General features: G+C 39.9%; 1 protein-coding gene across 7 annotated transcripts in view; it reads right to left on the minus strand.

The window, feature by feature from the left end:
* Ttc17 (tetratricopeptide repeat domain 17) overlaps positions 1 to 13,506 on the minus strand; it is a 105,747-nt gene that overhangs the window by 69,321 nt on the left and 22,920 nt on the right. For 4 of the 7 annotated variants that reach the window (XM_005064886.4, XM_040745908.1, XM_013121488.3 and 1 more), the window contains exons 3-9: positions 9,075 to 9,244; positions 8,383 to 8,494; positions 8,026 to 8,157; positions 6,377 to 6,486; positions 5,533 to 5,677; positions 4,965 to 5,104; positions 2,071 to 2,231 (exon numbers count right to left, since the gene is read on the minus strand). In XM_005064886.4, the coding sequence (XP_005064943.1) occupies positions 2,071 to 2,231; positions 4,965 to 5,104; positions 5,533 to 5,677; positions 6,377 to 6,486; positions 8,026 to 8,157; positions 8,383 to 8,494; positions 9,075 to 9,244 (970 nt within the window). Of the gene's footprint in view, positions 1 to 2,070; positions 2,232 to 4,964; positions 5,120 to 5,532; positions 5,678 to 6,376; positions 6,487 to 8,025; positions 8,158 to 8,382; positions 8,495 to 9,074; positions 9,245 to 13,506 lie in introns of all 7 variants that reach the window. The other 3 variants (XM_040745909.1, XM_040745907.1, XM_040745910.1) reach the window with 1 other exon arrangement.

Here is a 13,506-nt window from a genome sequence, read left to right on the forward strand (position 1 = left end):
TTCTTAGTGTAAGTCACTTAGTTTTAGTATTGTGCCTCTTACACTTTAGGAGTATTCAGGCTATTTAAACAGACACTTATTAATATAGTTAATTAAGTGAAATAATTAAAGAAATCGCAATTCAGGGCTGGAGAGATGTTTAAGCTTTTCCAGATGACTTCACCACTCACACCAGGTGTCTTGCAACCACTGGAACTCCAGCTCCACGTAGATCTGATGAGAACACTTGTAATCATGAGCTGCACATACCATGCCCCGCCATGATAAACAAATCTTTGAAGTCACAGTTTTTCTCCATAGAAAACAAGGAGAGACTAAAATTACTAGCTAATTATCCTAGCAATTACATTCTGTCCATGTTGATTAGTTCCTAATTTTGTTTCAAACGCCTATGTAAGAGCTCAGGTTCAGCCGGGCGGTGGTGGCACACGCCTTTAATCCCAGCACTCAGGAGGCAGAGGCAGGTGAATCTCTGTGAGTTTGAGACCAGCATGGTCTATGAGAGCTAGTTCTAGCCACAGAGAAACCCTGTCTTGAAAAAGCAAAACAAACAAACAAAAAAAGAGCTCAGGTTCCATTTAATGCAGATTGATCACTAAATAATCCTAAAACCTGAATATATTCTTTATTCTTAAAATGGCAAAGATAAACCATTAGAGGGACTGTAAAATGGATGATAAATAGTCATAGTTAAGGTCCAATGCTCAAGAGTCCTTCCAGATGAACATATTCAAGAGAGGAGGGAACAATTTAAGGCATCTATGACTTTATACTTTGTTGCTGAGTTGTCAGATCTGTTCCCTTGGGATTTAATCACAAACAAAATATTCTGGATACAATAAAATCATCGATCTTTTGCCAACCTAAGTTCCTCTAGACTAGTGGTTCTATTTTGGAGGAAACAGACTTTAAGAGATATTAATAAAGCTATGAATTACTTTCTCTGAAAAACAAACCAACCAGCCACGCGCATGAGTGATTCTATGGATAACTATGGAAATGATTTTAGAACTCCCTTTCAACTTATCTACTGACCTGGGCTAAGATTTCCTACTGGAGTAGGTTTCCTGCTAATTCTAGTGTAGATCCCTATTTCTAAAATAGTGTTTGTTTTTAGGAAAGCAAGGGGGAAAAAGACGTTTGCTTTGGCAGAGTATACACATGTTACTGTTAGCATTTCTCTGGTTTCTTAGAGCAGTGGTTCTCAACCCGTGGGTCATGTCCCCTTTGGGGGTTTAACAACTTTTTCATAGGACTTACATATCAGATATTTACACTGCAATTCATAACAGTTACAAAATTACAGTTATGAAATAGCAATGAAAATAATTTTATGGTTGGAGGTCACCACAACATGAGGAACTGTATTAAAGGGTCGCAGCATTAGGAAGGTTGAGAACCACTGTCTTAGAGGAGGGCCTTGATGCCTACAGAGCAGTGTTTGTTATGAGGGCAGAAGCTCAACCCCACCTCTTAATCCTGAGGTAGAATTTGCATTGTACCAAGATCTCTAGGAGAATGACATTTTTATTAAAGATGGCTCAGTGTTTAAAAGCACTTGTTGTTCTTGCAGAGGACCCAGGTGTGGTCCCCAGCACCCACACTACGTGTCTCACACCTGGCTATATATAACTCTGCTTCCAGGAGATTCCGTGCTCACTTCTGGTCCCTGCAGGCACCTATAAGCATATGGTACACAAACAAGCAGGCACACACACACATACATAAACTAAAATTAAAATAAGTAAGCAAAAAGATTTAAGAAAGTCAGGCTGGGAGATGCTCAGTAGGTGTATGTGCTTGCTGCCAAGTCTGATGACTTGAGTTCGATACCTGGATCCCACATGGAGAAGGAGAGAACTGACCCCCATGGTTTCCCCTCCTCTGGTTTATCCTGAGCTCCACTCATGCATTGCGGCATACTTGCATATACTCATGCACACATGAATACATTTTAAAAAGATCCAGACAAGTCATAAATATAACTTCATACTGCTTCAAAGCTACACAAAGAGTCTTCCAGGGAAGCATGCCGACAGTGGATTTCCTACCTCCTTGCACTGTACTCACCCAACTGTGCCTCTTTTGCCATCTGAGTCTCGTGGATGATGTTGCGCAAGATCTGCTCTTCCTGAATGAGTTTGTGTTTCTCTAGGATCTCCTGCTGCCGCAGGTAGTGGTCATGCTGCTTCTGGTACTCTTTCAATTCATTCAGTGTTCTCTGGAGGGACCTTAACATTTTTAATATCAGAAAAAGGCAGACCTTGAAAACTCATGAATTTTAAAAACTGCTTAAATACATGAACTTTATGGTTATCAGCAATAATTGTTATTAATAAAAACTCTACACTATAAGTGCAAGAATAACTGATAAATACATGCTATTTTTAAAATTAATACTTGAGAAACATTGAAATTTAAATTATTACTTGAGAAAAAAGATAAAGGCAAAGACCTTCTCAAAATCAAACACTGTGTTGGGCTTTTCAGATGTCATAAAAAAAATAGAAGCACCTGCCTTGTTTTCCCATGGTTTCTGACTGAGCACACAGCTAAGGGGAAGGCAGAGCAGAGGATAGCTATGGTAAGCCTGCTGTGGAGTCTTTCCTAACTGAACTATCTGGAAAATGTGCTCTCCCCATTAGGCTTCCTTTCTCCACAGTAAAAGAGCAAGCCGGTGGTGGTGGCGCATGCCTTAGCAGAGGCAGGCGGATCTCTGTGAGCTCAAGGCCAGCCTGGTCTACCGAGCGAGTTCCAGGACAGGCTCCAAAACAATACAGAGAAACCCTGTCTCAGAAAACAAAACAAAACAAAAAAATAGCATTGCCACTTGTCCAGCTGCCTATACTGAAAACATCATCTCCTCAAATATTTGCACATTGTTATGGTGAATTGATAAGAGATAGATACAGGCAATAGATTCAAGCAATGAAATTTCACATAGTACCCCATAAATAAGCACATTTATGTCTATAAATCAGCCAAAATGAATTTAGGTTGAGACTATGTCAGAGAACTTGCCTAGCATGTACAAATCCTGGGTTTACTCCTTTTCATCATAGACAGATAATACACAAGTATGTAAGCAATTAAAAACTATATCTGTGCTGGCTAGTTTTATGTTAACTTGAAACAAGCTTGAGTTATCTGAGAAGCGAACTACAACTGAGAAAATTCTTCTGTAATATTGGGCTTCAGGCAAGCCTGTATGCTATTTTCTTGATTAATGATTGATAAACGAGGGCCCATCCCATAGGGGCAGTGCCTAGGTGCTATAACAAAGTAGGCTAAGGAAGCATTTCTCCATGGCCTCTGCATCAGTTCCTGCTTCCAGGTTCCTGCCCTGACTTCCCTTAAGGATGGACTGTAAGCTCTAAAATGGAATAAACTTTCCTCCCCAAGTTCCTTTTGGTTATGGTGTTTTATTACAGCAGTGTATATTCTGCTGACATTCAAAACCACTTTAGAATCCTTTTCTCATTTTCATGTATATTGGCCACAGTATCCTGGTCTTATATGCTAGTTCCTTAAAGCAGAGAAATATTCTTTAGAAATATTCATCACCATCTGATTTCAATGAGCCAGCTGCCTGATCACGTTTAAACACTGGAACTTTATTATGCACTGCATTATTTCATGGAAAATTTAGACTTATAAAGATTGTGAGGGAGTGAGATCGAGTACTAAGAATTATATTGGAAGATGCTCAGCCAGGGCATATGCATATTCTGATCCAGGGAAACAGATGCCTGTTACAAGGAAGCAAGCTACCATTCCTTCTGTCTCACTACATAATGCTTTAAACAGATTAGGAAATGAGAAAATAAACACATTTAATGGGCTCTAAATACTACTTTAATTTTTTAATAATCAAAATAGACCTAAAATATGAAGGCTAATTTTGAGGAATAAAACAATTCTCTTCTGAATAATATCATGTTTCTTAGCTAGTCTTATTATCTATGGAAGCAAACATATTTTGCTAGGAATCCTGATAGGATCAAGTACAAAAGAGTTCTACGGCTGTTCAACCTAACATACACCCAATAAAAATGTGTGTCAAGAGCAATGTCTGATCCTAGGAGCTAAAGGTTTAAAGAAAGATCAAATACTATATTCTGTTAAAATAAACTGAAATCAACAGAATTCCTGCATATGCAGAACCTCCCCAAGAGCACCAAGTGTCACGGGAGTAATAAGAGGTCAAAAGGCTGGGGTGAGCCGCAAGCTCACACTTGTGATCCTAGTACTTGGGAAGCTAAGACAGGAGGATTGTTGAAAGCTCACAGTGAGTCTGGGCTACACTGTGAGTTCTAGGTTAGTCTGAGTCTGGTGGTTTGCACAAGAATGATCTCATACATTTGAATGCTTGATCTGAAATTTGCGGAACCATTTTAGGAAGGATTAGGAGGTGTGGTTTTGTTGGTGGAGTGTCACTGGGTGTGGGCTTTGAGGTTTTAAAAGCTCACACCAGCCTCAGTCTCTCTCTTTCTCTGCCTGTTACTTGTGGATCAGATGTAAGCTCTCAGTTAACACTCCAGCACCATGGCTGCCTGTCTGTCTGTTGCCATCTTCTCTGTCATGATGGTTATGAACTAACCCTCTGAAACTGTAAGCAAGGCCCAATTAAACTCTCTCTTTTATAAGTTGCCATGGCCATGCTGTCTCTCTGCAGTGATAGAAAAGTAACCAAGACACTGGGCTACAGAATGAAACTGTGTCTCAAAACAAACAAAAAATTTGTAAAGATCTAGACTGAGAGCCTTTCATTACAAACGTTCCCTATTCCAGATGAACTGTTGCTGAGCTGTGCTAAACCACTTGGATTTGGTGAGCAAGAATGGACTGGAGGTGTGAAGAGGTTTTCTTCTCAGTTGTTCTGACCATGTTAAGGTGATGCCACTTGACATGGTTTTAACCCAAGGGTCTGTGATGCTGGTACTGCAGTTTTTGCTCCTAGTTACCTGTGCTGAGCCTCAAGCTTCTGCTCCAGCTTTTGCTGACATAGGACAGCATGCTTCCTCTTTATAGCTTGCTCAAACCCAGGTTTGGCCTGCAGAGCATGATCGTAACAGAGCACCGAGTGGTTATATTCCCCGAGCATCTGTGGAGACAACACCAACACACACAAACACAGTGGAAGAAATGTTAACCATGGCTGGTTGCATCTGTCCAAAGCCCTCACGATTTATGAAATCTTATCTACCTTATTGTGTAGTGAAAACTGTTTTGATCAATCCCCACAACAGCACGGCATACTAATATAGCTCGAAAGACCTGCTATCTTTAAGGGGTTTACCCTCAGTTTAGAATTTCATTTTGTTTATATGTCTGTACAAAAGCTAAGAGCATTATGATACAGCACTGAGATTTTTTTTTCTTGTCCCACCAGTTACTTTATTTCCATTGTTCAGAAAAAAATGAAAAGGAAAAAAGTAGTCTCCTGAGAGAAAAACAAGATGAAATAAATAAACAAAGCTCACCCCCCTCTAGCAACTGTTCTAGCTCAACAAACAGAAAAGTTGTATTTACTGCATATATGTTCCCCAGTGTATAGTAGCTGGTGAAGAAATCACTGTCATCCAGAGCTGCATGGACCACAACGGCAGCATCGGCAGAGAAATGCGCTCTGTGTAGAACATTGGCCAAATTGACCAGAGCAATGTCTTTATTGTGCCTAGAAGAGAAGAATGCAGCTGGAGGTCAGGGCCCACATGTCACGACTGTACCCACTCCTCATGTTTCACATCACATTTTTAAATTACCGATGATCCTTCCTCAACCTCATAGCTACAAGTGTTGCCACAACAAGATCTCAGACATCTTAGGATTTAAAAATTCTTTGATGACTTATACTTGCTTTAAGAGAGGTCCATTTTAGGGGCTGGACCTTCAGCACTCTCATAAAGGCCTGGTGTGAAGAAGTCACTTAGGAGGATCCCAGGAGCCTGCTAACTGACCAGCGGGTCTAGAAAATATCTTAAAAATAAGGTGGAGAGTGGCAGAGGAAATTGCCTGATGTAGCTCTCTGGCCTCTACACCTGCAGTATGCGGGTACAGGCAGCCATGCACAGATACAAAAACAGGCAGTTTCAACTCATGTTAATCCCTCCAGTATATGTCCTGGCACTGACATCTCATGTGAACCACGGCTTATTTACCTTATAAAGTTTTCATCCTTAGTGAAAAGTATATTACACAGTTTTCACTTTTAACTTACTGACATTTGCGATGAGACTAATTTCTTTGACTAAGAGATGGAGAAGTGTGTGGCTGTCACTCAGCACTACTTCTTCCTGTTTCCTGTATGCTGCTCTTTAACAATCTCAGTGATGTGGCTAATCAGGAGGTCCTGAAGAAGCGAGCGGAATCTCACCTGGAAGAGAAGTGAAGTGCTCGCATGGCACATTCCACTACCTGATACGGTTCATTTTTTATTCTCCAGTAAAACGAAGCTAGGTTGTACAGTACCCAGGAGGAAGAGTTCTAGGAGGAAGCAAAACGACAGTCAAATACAGGAGAGACAGTTGCTTTGACTGAGGAAGCTCCGAGCAAGCACAAACCAAACCCTGGCTCTTCTGAAACTCAAGATGAAGGAAGCAAGACGCACTATGATGATACAAACACAGGACACACAGCCCAAAAACACACACCTGCCCAAAGAACCTTGAGAGCCATGGTGGGAGGCTGAGGCAGGAGGATTGTCAAGACATTGAGGGTGGTCTGGGCTACACAGCGACTTCCACACCAGACTGGACCTCACAATGAGAACCTGTCTCTCACAAGCAAATAAACATACAAAAGAACAACATCAAGGTCCTGTCATTGTCGGTTTTTCTGATCCCTCCAGTTCCGTGAATGCACACTCTCCTTTGGAAAGATGAGGGAAGAGGGTAACTTCACTACAAAAATCAGAAATGTATTTCAAAATAAAACTGCTTTCTTACTTTTATTCAAAAATTCCTCCCAATATATTGAGCCATGTATCTGAATAAACTATACATAAATGTTGTAATAATATATTTTACCTAATACCACCATAATTAATACTGCTTAGAAAGAGAACTGTATTTTCTCCTCGAGATAAGGTCTCACGTAGTCCCAGCTGCCTCAAACTTGCTATGTAGTGAAGGATGATTGTGAATTTCTGATGCTCCTGCCTCTGGCTCTGAAGTACAGAATTACAAGCATGCCCCAGCCACCACACCTGGTTTATGCAACGTTGAAGCTGGAAGTCAGGGACCTACGAGGTCTGGGCAAGTACTGCACCAATTGAGCTATACACTCCAGCTGGTGATCCTTAGGAACAGGGAAGGAAAGAGCAACAAGCATCTTCTGAATTCCCACACATGCCTGAATGAGACATCTACATTTTTGGCTCACTACATAATTTCCTACTTCCTTTTTTAGTTTTTCTTCTTTTAGTTTTTGGAGCTGGGTTCTCTCAGTGTTGCGCAGAGTTGCTAGTCTTGAGCTGGTGGGTTTAAGAGAGTCTCCCAAATCAGCCTCAGGAGCAGCTGAGACTAAGACACACTACCAGATAAAAGCTCTTATGAGAAAACTACAGAAGATTATAGTAGTGACTGCCTGGGGAAGAGAGCAGTGGTAATGGGATGTGTACAGAGGCGTTCATGGTTAATCTTCGTATAAACTTAGCTGAAGAAATCTAGTTTATAAGAGGCGTTCATGGTTAATCTTCGTATAAACTTAGCTGAAGAAATCTAGTTTATAAGAGGCGTTCATGGTTAATCTTCATATAAACTTAGCTGAAGAAATCTAGTTTATAAGCCCCATTACTTTGACTAGGGTTTTTTAAAAATTAATTTAAATAAATCTTTTCAGCATCTCTTCTTGGTAAAGGAAATGACTATCTGTGCCTCTCTCCTACTGAATATTGCGTTTTATACCAATGTAATAGTAACTCTGGATCCTCTTCTAGGTGAAGAAACAAAGCAGGTATCCTGAGAGAAACACACCCCTGTGTATACACAGTCTCCTGGCTCAGTCAGTCACTGGGTGACTCACCTTCTGCAGGCCTTCATGAATGAGGTGACCTATGTCGTCAATACTCCTTCCTAAGCGTTTAGATAAATATGTGAAGATTGGATCTTCTTTAGGTAAAAGAGGGGCAGATAGATTAACTCTCTCTTGGACACCCTAAAGGAGGAGATAATTTGAAAAACACGGTAAAAAAAATAGTAGAGGATGTAAGATGTAAAAAACTCAGCATCCTGTAGCAGTTATTTTAAAGTATTTTTAAGATATAAGACTCATAGGTAAAATTATAAAGCAGCTTGTGAGAAGAAAAATACTTTTTATAAATATTAAGACCAAATAAAAGAAAAAAATGTCCCCCCACAAACTCGAAAGTTCTCCACTTACTCGTAAGTGCTGAAAAGCATGTATACTATATGGAAGTTCTAGAATTTTCGTGCAATCGGGTTGCTCCGGATCTGGAGGGACAGGAGATTCTGTGTCTATGAAATCCTCAGGGCTAAAATGAAGAAGCAACGAGTGAATGAAAGAGGTGAAACAGTACTTGGAGGACATCTTATTTTCCCACATTCTCCCCACACCTTATAAGCAACAGTACTCAGCCAACATTTGTACCTGTCCACATAGCTGCCATAAGTCAAATATTTGGGGAGTTCAAATTAAAAGAGACAAGGCAAGATTCAGAAAGTAGTAGCTAACATAGTGGTCTTTTACAGATTGGTAAAAACGTCTTAACTTTTTCTAGGATGTGAAATCGAGTGAGGGTACCACTGAGAGCCCTTCCATGTTATTATAGACACTGACCTTTAAGGCTTCTATTGAGGTATGGTAGATGAAATGTTTTAACTTGCACTCATATGATAAATTCTAAGAAATATTTCCACATGTTGACTGGGCACTTTTGTGTTTTATTTTTTACTGCAAATAGCTTAGTTTTATATTGTGGTATGAAATACATCTTAATTACTTTGCAAACTTTCTACACCCATTATGTACTTGGAACTTCCAAATTTCAATAAACTTAACTTTCAGGAACTTCTTTCTTACTGATTCAGGCCTTGGACAGAGAATCGCTTTACCTGATGTCCTTGCTTTCCAGTGTTATATATGTTCCATCATATAGGTCCAGGTCTCCCAAGGGCACCTTGGCCTTGATGCAGTCAGGATCTTCTTTATTATGTCTCTGTTCTAGTCCTGTGTCTCTGTCCTCATTCTCCTCTATGTGAATTTTTTGAGCAACTAATTGCTTCTAGTGGGAAAATAAAAACACAATGGGGACCAATGAGATAGCAAGCAGGAAAAGGCAATTGCCATCAAGCCTGAGAATCTGACCATTCCCATGGAACTTCCTACAAGTTGCTTCCTAATTGTCATGTATTTATACATATACCTGAGTGCTTGGGCGCATGCACGCACGCACACACACACACACACACACACACACACACACACACACACACATCCACACGTGCATACCCCACATGAATAAATAAATGTAAGTTAAAAGAAAAAAATGAATTAAAAAACATTTTACCTAGAAGCCACTGAAACCCAAGGAGAACTTAATGAGTACTGTACTAGCCAGAGGAAGACAAAGATTATGAAATGCCCTTAATTACCCAGTCAGCATACACCAGACTCTAAAAGGTAATCATGTGCAGGATTCATTTGTTCTGTTACCCTTGTAAAATATTATTTTGATAATGTACATATTGATCAAAAACAAAAAACTCAATTCTGTACATAAATGGTCCTATGTTGATGTACTGCTGTACACTTTGCTAAACTTAACACTGTATTTTCAGATTTGCCTGTATCAGTTGTTATTGTTCTATATTTTCTCCATTAATGTATGTATAAAATTATGACTTTTTTTTGTCAGTGCTCAGGTTGCTTCTCTAAATTTTTTTCTTTATAAACAAACCAAACAAAAATGTTAGTGGCTTGAGAGAAGGCTCAGTAGTTAAAAGCACTTGCTGCTCTTTCAGAGCTCCTGAGTTCAATTCCCAACATTCACATTCAACTGGCTCACAACAGTTATTCCAACTGTAAGGGATCTGATGTCTTCCTCTGGTCCCCATGGACACTCACACTCACATGCATATATCTAACCCAATCCACATTTTTTAAAAATTAAAAACATCACCGTTCTGTGGACTCTAGCCTACACAACACGATGTTAGAAATCCTGTGGCCATCTAGTAGGCAAACTGATAGTATGTTTTACTTTAGCTACTGAGACTGTTACCATGCAGACAGCGGCTTCTCTGTCAACCTAGTGCCTGGCTTACAAATCAGGGACACAAAAAGTCAGGCCCCAAATAATTAGTCATTAAATTTTTTTGATTCAGCCAGGTGAGGTGACATGGATCTATAATCCCAACACTTGGGAGGTAAAGGCAAGAGGATCAGAAATTCAAGAACGGCCTCAGTTACACATCAAGTTTAAGTCTAGCCAGGGCTTCAAGAGACTCTGTCTCAAATAAACAAAAGGGTCTAGAAAAATGTCTCTGTGATTAGGAGTGCATACTGTTCTTCCAGAGGACATGAGTTCAGTTCCAAGCACCCTATCAGGTGGCTCACAATAGCCTATAGCTTCAGCTCCTGGGAATCTGACCCTCTTCTGGTCCCTGGGGGCACCTGCACACAGATGCACACCTCCCCACAAAGACCGCACACACACACACACACACACAAAAATAAAATATTACACTATATGCGATTATTTTATTTATATCATTATAAAATATTATAAAAATAAACAAAAATTATTAAAAAGAGCATATCCTATATCCTATGATCTGCTTCCAATGGTCCCTTCCCATTCCACTCTTTTTCTAATGTACATAACAAGTTTAGCCATGTGATTTCATTTGGTCAATGGAATGTGCTTTTTTTCAAAACTATTTTTACTTAAAACATTTTCATTTTATTTATTATTATCATGTGTATATGAGTACCTCCACTGGCATACATGTGGAGGTCAATTCAAGTGTAAATTCAGGCCTTGTGTGACAAGCACTTTTACCCACTGGGCCATCCTGCCAGCCAGTCAGTGGATACTTTCAACAGGCTCATTCACATTGCTTGGCTGTTCTTCCTGCAGCATCCACATTTCCTCATGAGAATAGCACTGAGATTGTTTTTTGAAGATTCAATTATTTGTGTGTGTGTGTGTGTGTGTATGTGTGTGTGTGTGTGTGTACCACATGCATGCCTGCTAAGGCAGAAAAGGACACTGGAGTTACAGACAGTTGTGGGCCACCATGTGGATGCTAGAAACTGAACCCCAGTCCTCTGGAAGAGCAGCCTGTATCAGTTATTATAACTCTTACTGCTGAGCCATCTCTCCAGTTTCCAACCACTCTCTAATTTTAAATATTTACCAGTAAATATTTTTGTTTCTGAAAGATAATAACTCAGAAACCCAAAACTATCATATCATTGTCATATACTTAAAATAATAATCTCCTAATATCAAATACGAAGTCCATGTTCAGGTACCCAACTGTGTTTTTCTTCCCTCCTTTTGAAATCCAGTTTTAAGTCCTTGCTTGCATCAATCCTACTAGCCAGGTCAGGCCAGCTTCCAGCACAGACAGGCCTGGGCTGCTCTCAGCCTAGGATAGAGCAGCTGCTTCCTGTAGTGGGCAGCACTCAGTGGAGACATGTACAAGATGCTGAGAAAAAGAGACTCATCCAGTCCTAAATGAAACATAGGTATTAATGCTCACCACACCAAGGATCAGTGACATAGTGGAAGAGGAGAGAACCAGAGAGCTGTGAAACATGACATACCTATTGCAATCATGATCTCACAGGAGCTGTGGTAACCTGTACATCAAGACGCCAGAATCCCAGCATAGACCACAGACGACGATCTCCAGGTCCTACCTTATACTGTGGAGCTACTGGTAGTATGTTGTTGCTGGGGGAGGGAGAATTGCTCTTTACTGAGGATATGGTCCACAGTGAGTTTCTCATCCTCCAGCGGACAATGCCACATCCATGAGCATATGGGCAGCATATTTAGTAGGTTATTAAAGACAAACAAACATGAGATTGGGAAGGAGAAATTTTGGGGGGATATGAGAGGAGTTTGAATGAGATAATGTGGGAGCAGATAACGTATTTCATTGAATAATTAGAAATTTTCAAAAAGTCTTTATAAAGAATACAATGGAATCTGCAATAGAACTGTTTATTTTAATCCATTCATATTTAGTAATTACTGCATTATTTTACCTTCCCCATATAATTTGTTTAAGGAATCAGGCTGTTTGTCCTGCAAAATCTGCCAGTCTCTTGGAACTTTTTCATCAAAGGTTCCCTTAGTTCCTTAGCATTTCCCTCTGTATGTCTCTGAATACTGACAGGGGGATTCTGGGTAAGATCTTGTCTGTTTAACAGGTTTCTTGACAGTCTTAAGAAACCTACAGGTCTCTCTCACCAGAATCCTTTAAATAGATAAAAGAAACAATGACAAAGGAAACTAGTAGTAGGGGAAAATGATTGATGTTGAGGTTTAATTAGATTTTTGGCAAGACTTCTTAGCATGGAGCCATTTCTACATTTTTAATATATGTGCTGAAATATTTCCCATAGGATTTCCTTTTATTTTCTCCTGAACATTATAAAAGTCTCTACTATTTTAACTATTCCCTACCCCAATTAAATATTGTTAATTTTATATAGTCTAACCTGTTAGGATACCATAAATAAACTTAGTAACTTTTTCAAGACTTTATATATCCTATGCACCTCTACTCTGCTTTTCTTATCATAGTATATATCCTATGCACCTCTACTCTGTTTTTCTTACCACAGTAGATCCTTCACGTTTTTATTCAAGTGAGGGTCTGTGGTTAGGAAACTTTCTGCTTATGTGCCAGAAAACATCTTTATCCTGACTTCATTCTTGAATGAGTTTTAAATCTTAGCTCGTATCAGCTTCATCTTTGTAATTACTCAGGTCAAAACTCTCCAGTATTTCTTCACCTCCCTCCCCCCCGAGTCCCTCTCCAACCACTCCACAACAGCCTCTCATGACTCACGTTCTGAAGCAGCTTCCAAGATCTACCCAGTTCCCAAGTAAGGGCCAGATCTACTTAGCATTGCAGAGTGGTAGTCCATGTAAGATTCTACACTCACACGATGCTAAGCTGAGGCTGTAGCTACTGAACTGCTGGATGACTTGTTTTCTTTCGTATTTATCAGCCTTTACCTTTTTGCTAATTTTCTCCTCAGATCCTTTGTGAGAGCAAACTTGGCTCTACTCACATTGAAGCAGTAAGCCAGGTCCTGCCCTTTCATCTTACTCAGAGTATGGTCAGTGTCTTGGCTCCACAGAACTGAACGCAGACACCACAGCCTGTTCATGGCTGTTCCCCATTACCGTTTCTATTCACTTCCGCTTTCATGGGTGTGCTTCTGCTTTTAGGCTTGGCCATTCACTTTCATATCTGTATTTGTATCTTACCTTACCACACTGTCTACATGAAGTAAGCATTA

This window comes from Mesocricetus auratus, unplaced genomic scaffold, assembly GCF_017639785.1.
Source record: "Mesocricetus auratus isolate SY011 unplaced genomic scaffold, BCM_Maur_2.0 Super-Scaffold_100004, whole genome shotgun sequence".
NCBI lineage: Eukaryota > Metazoa > Chordata > Mammalia > Rodentia > Cricetidae > Mesocricetus > Mesocricetus auratus.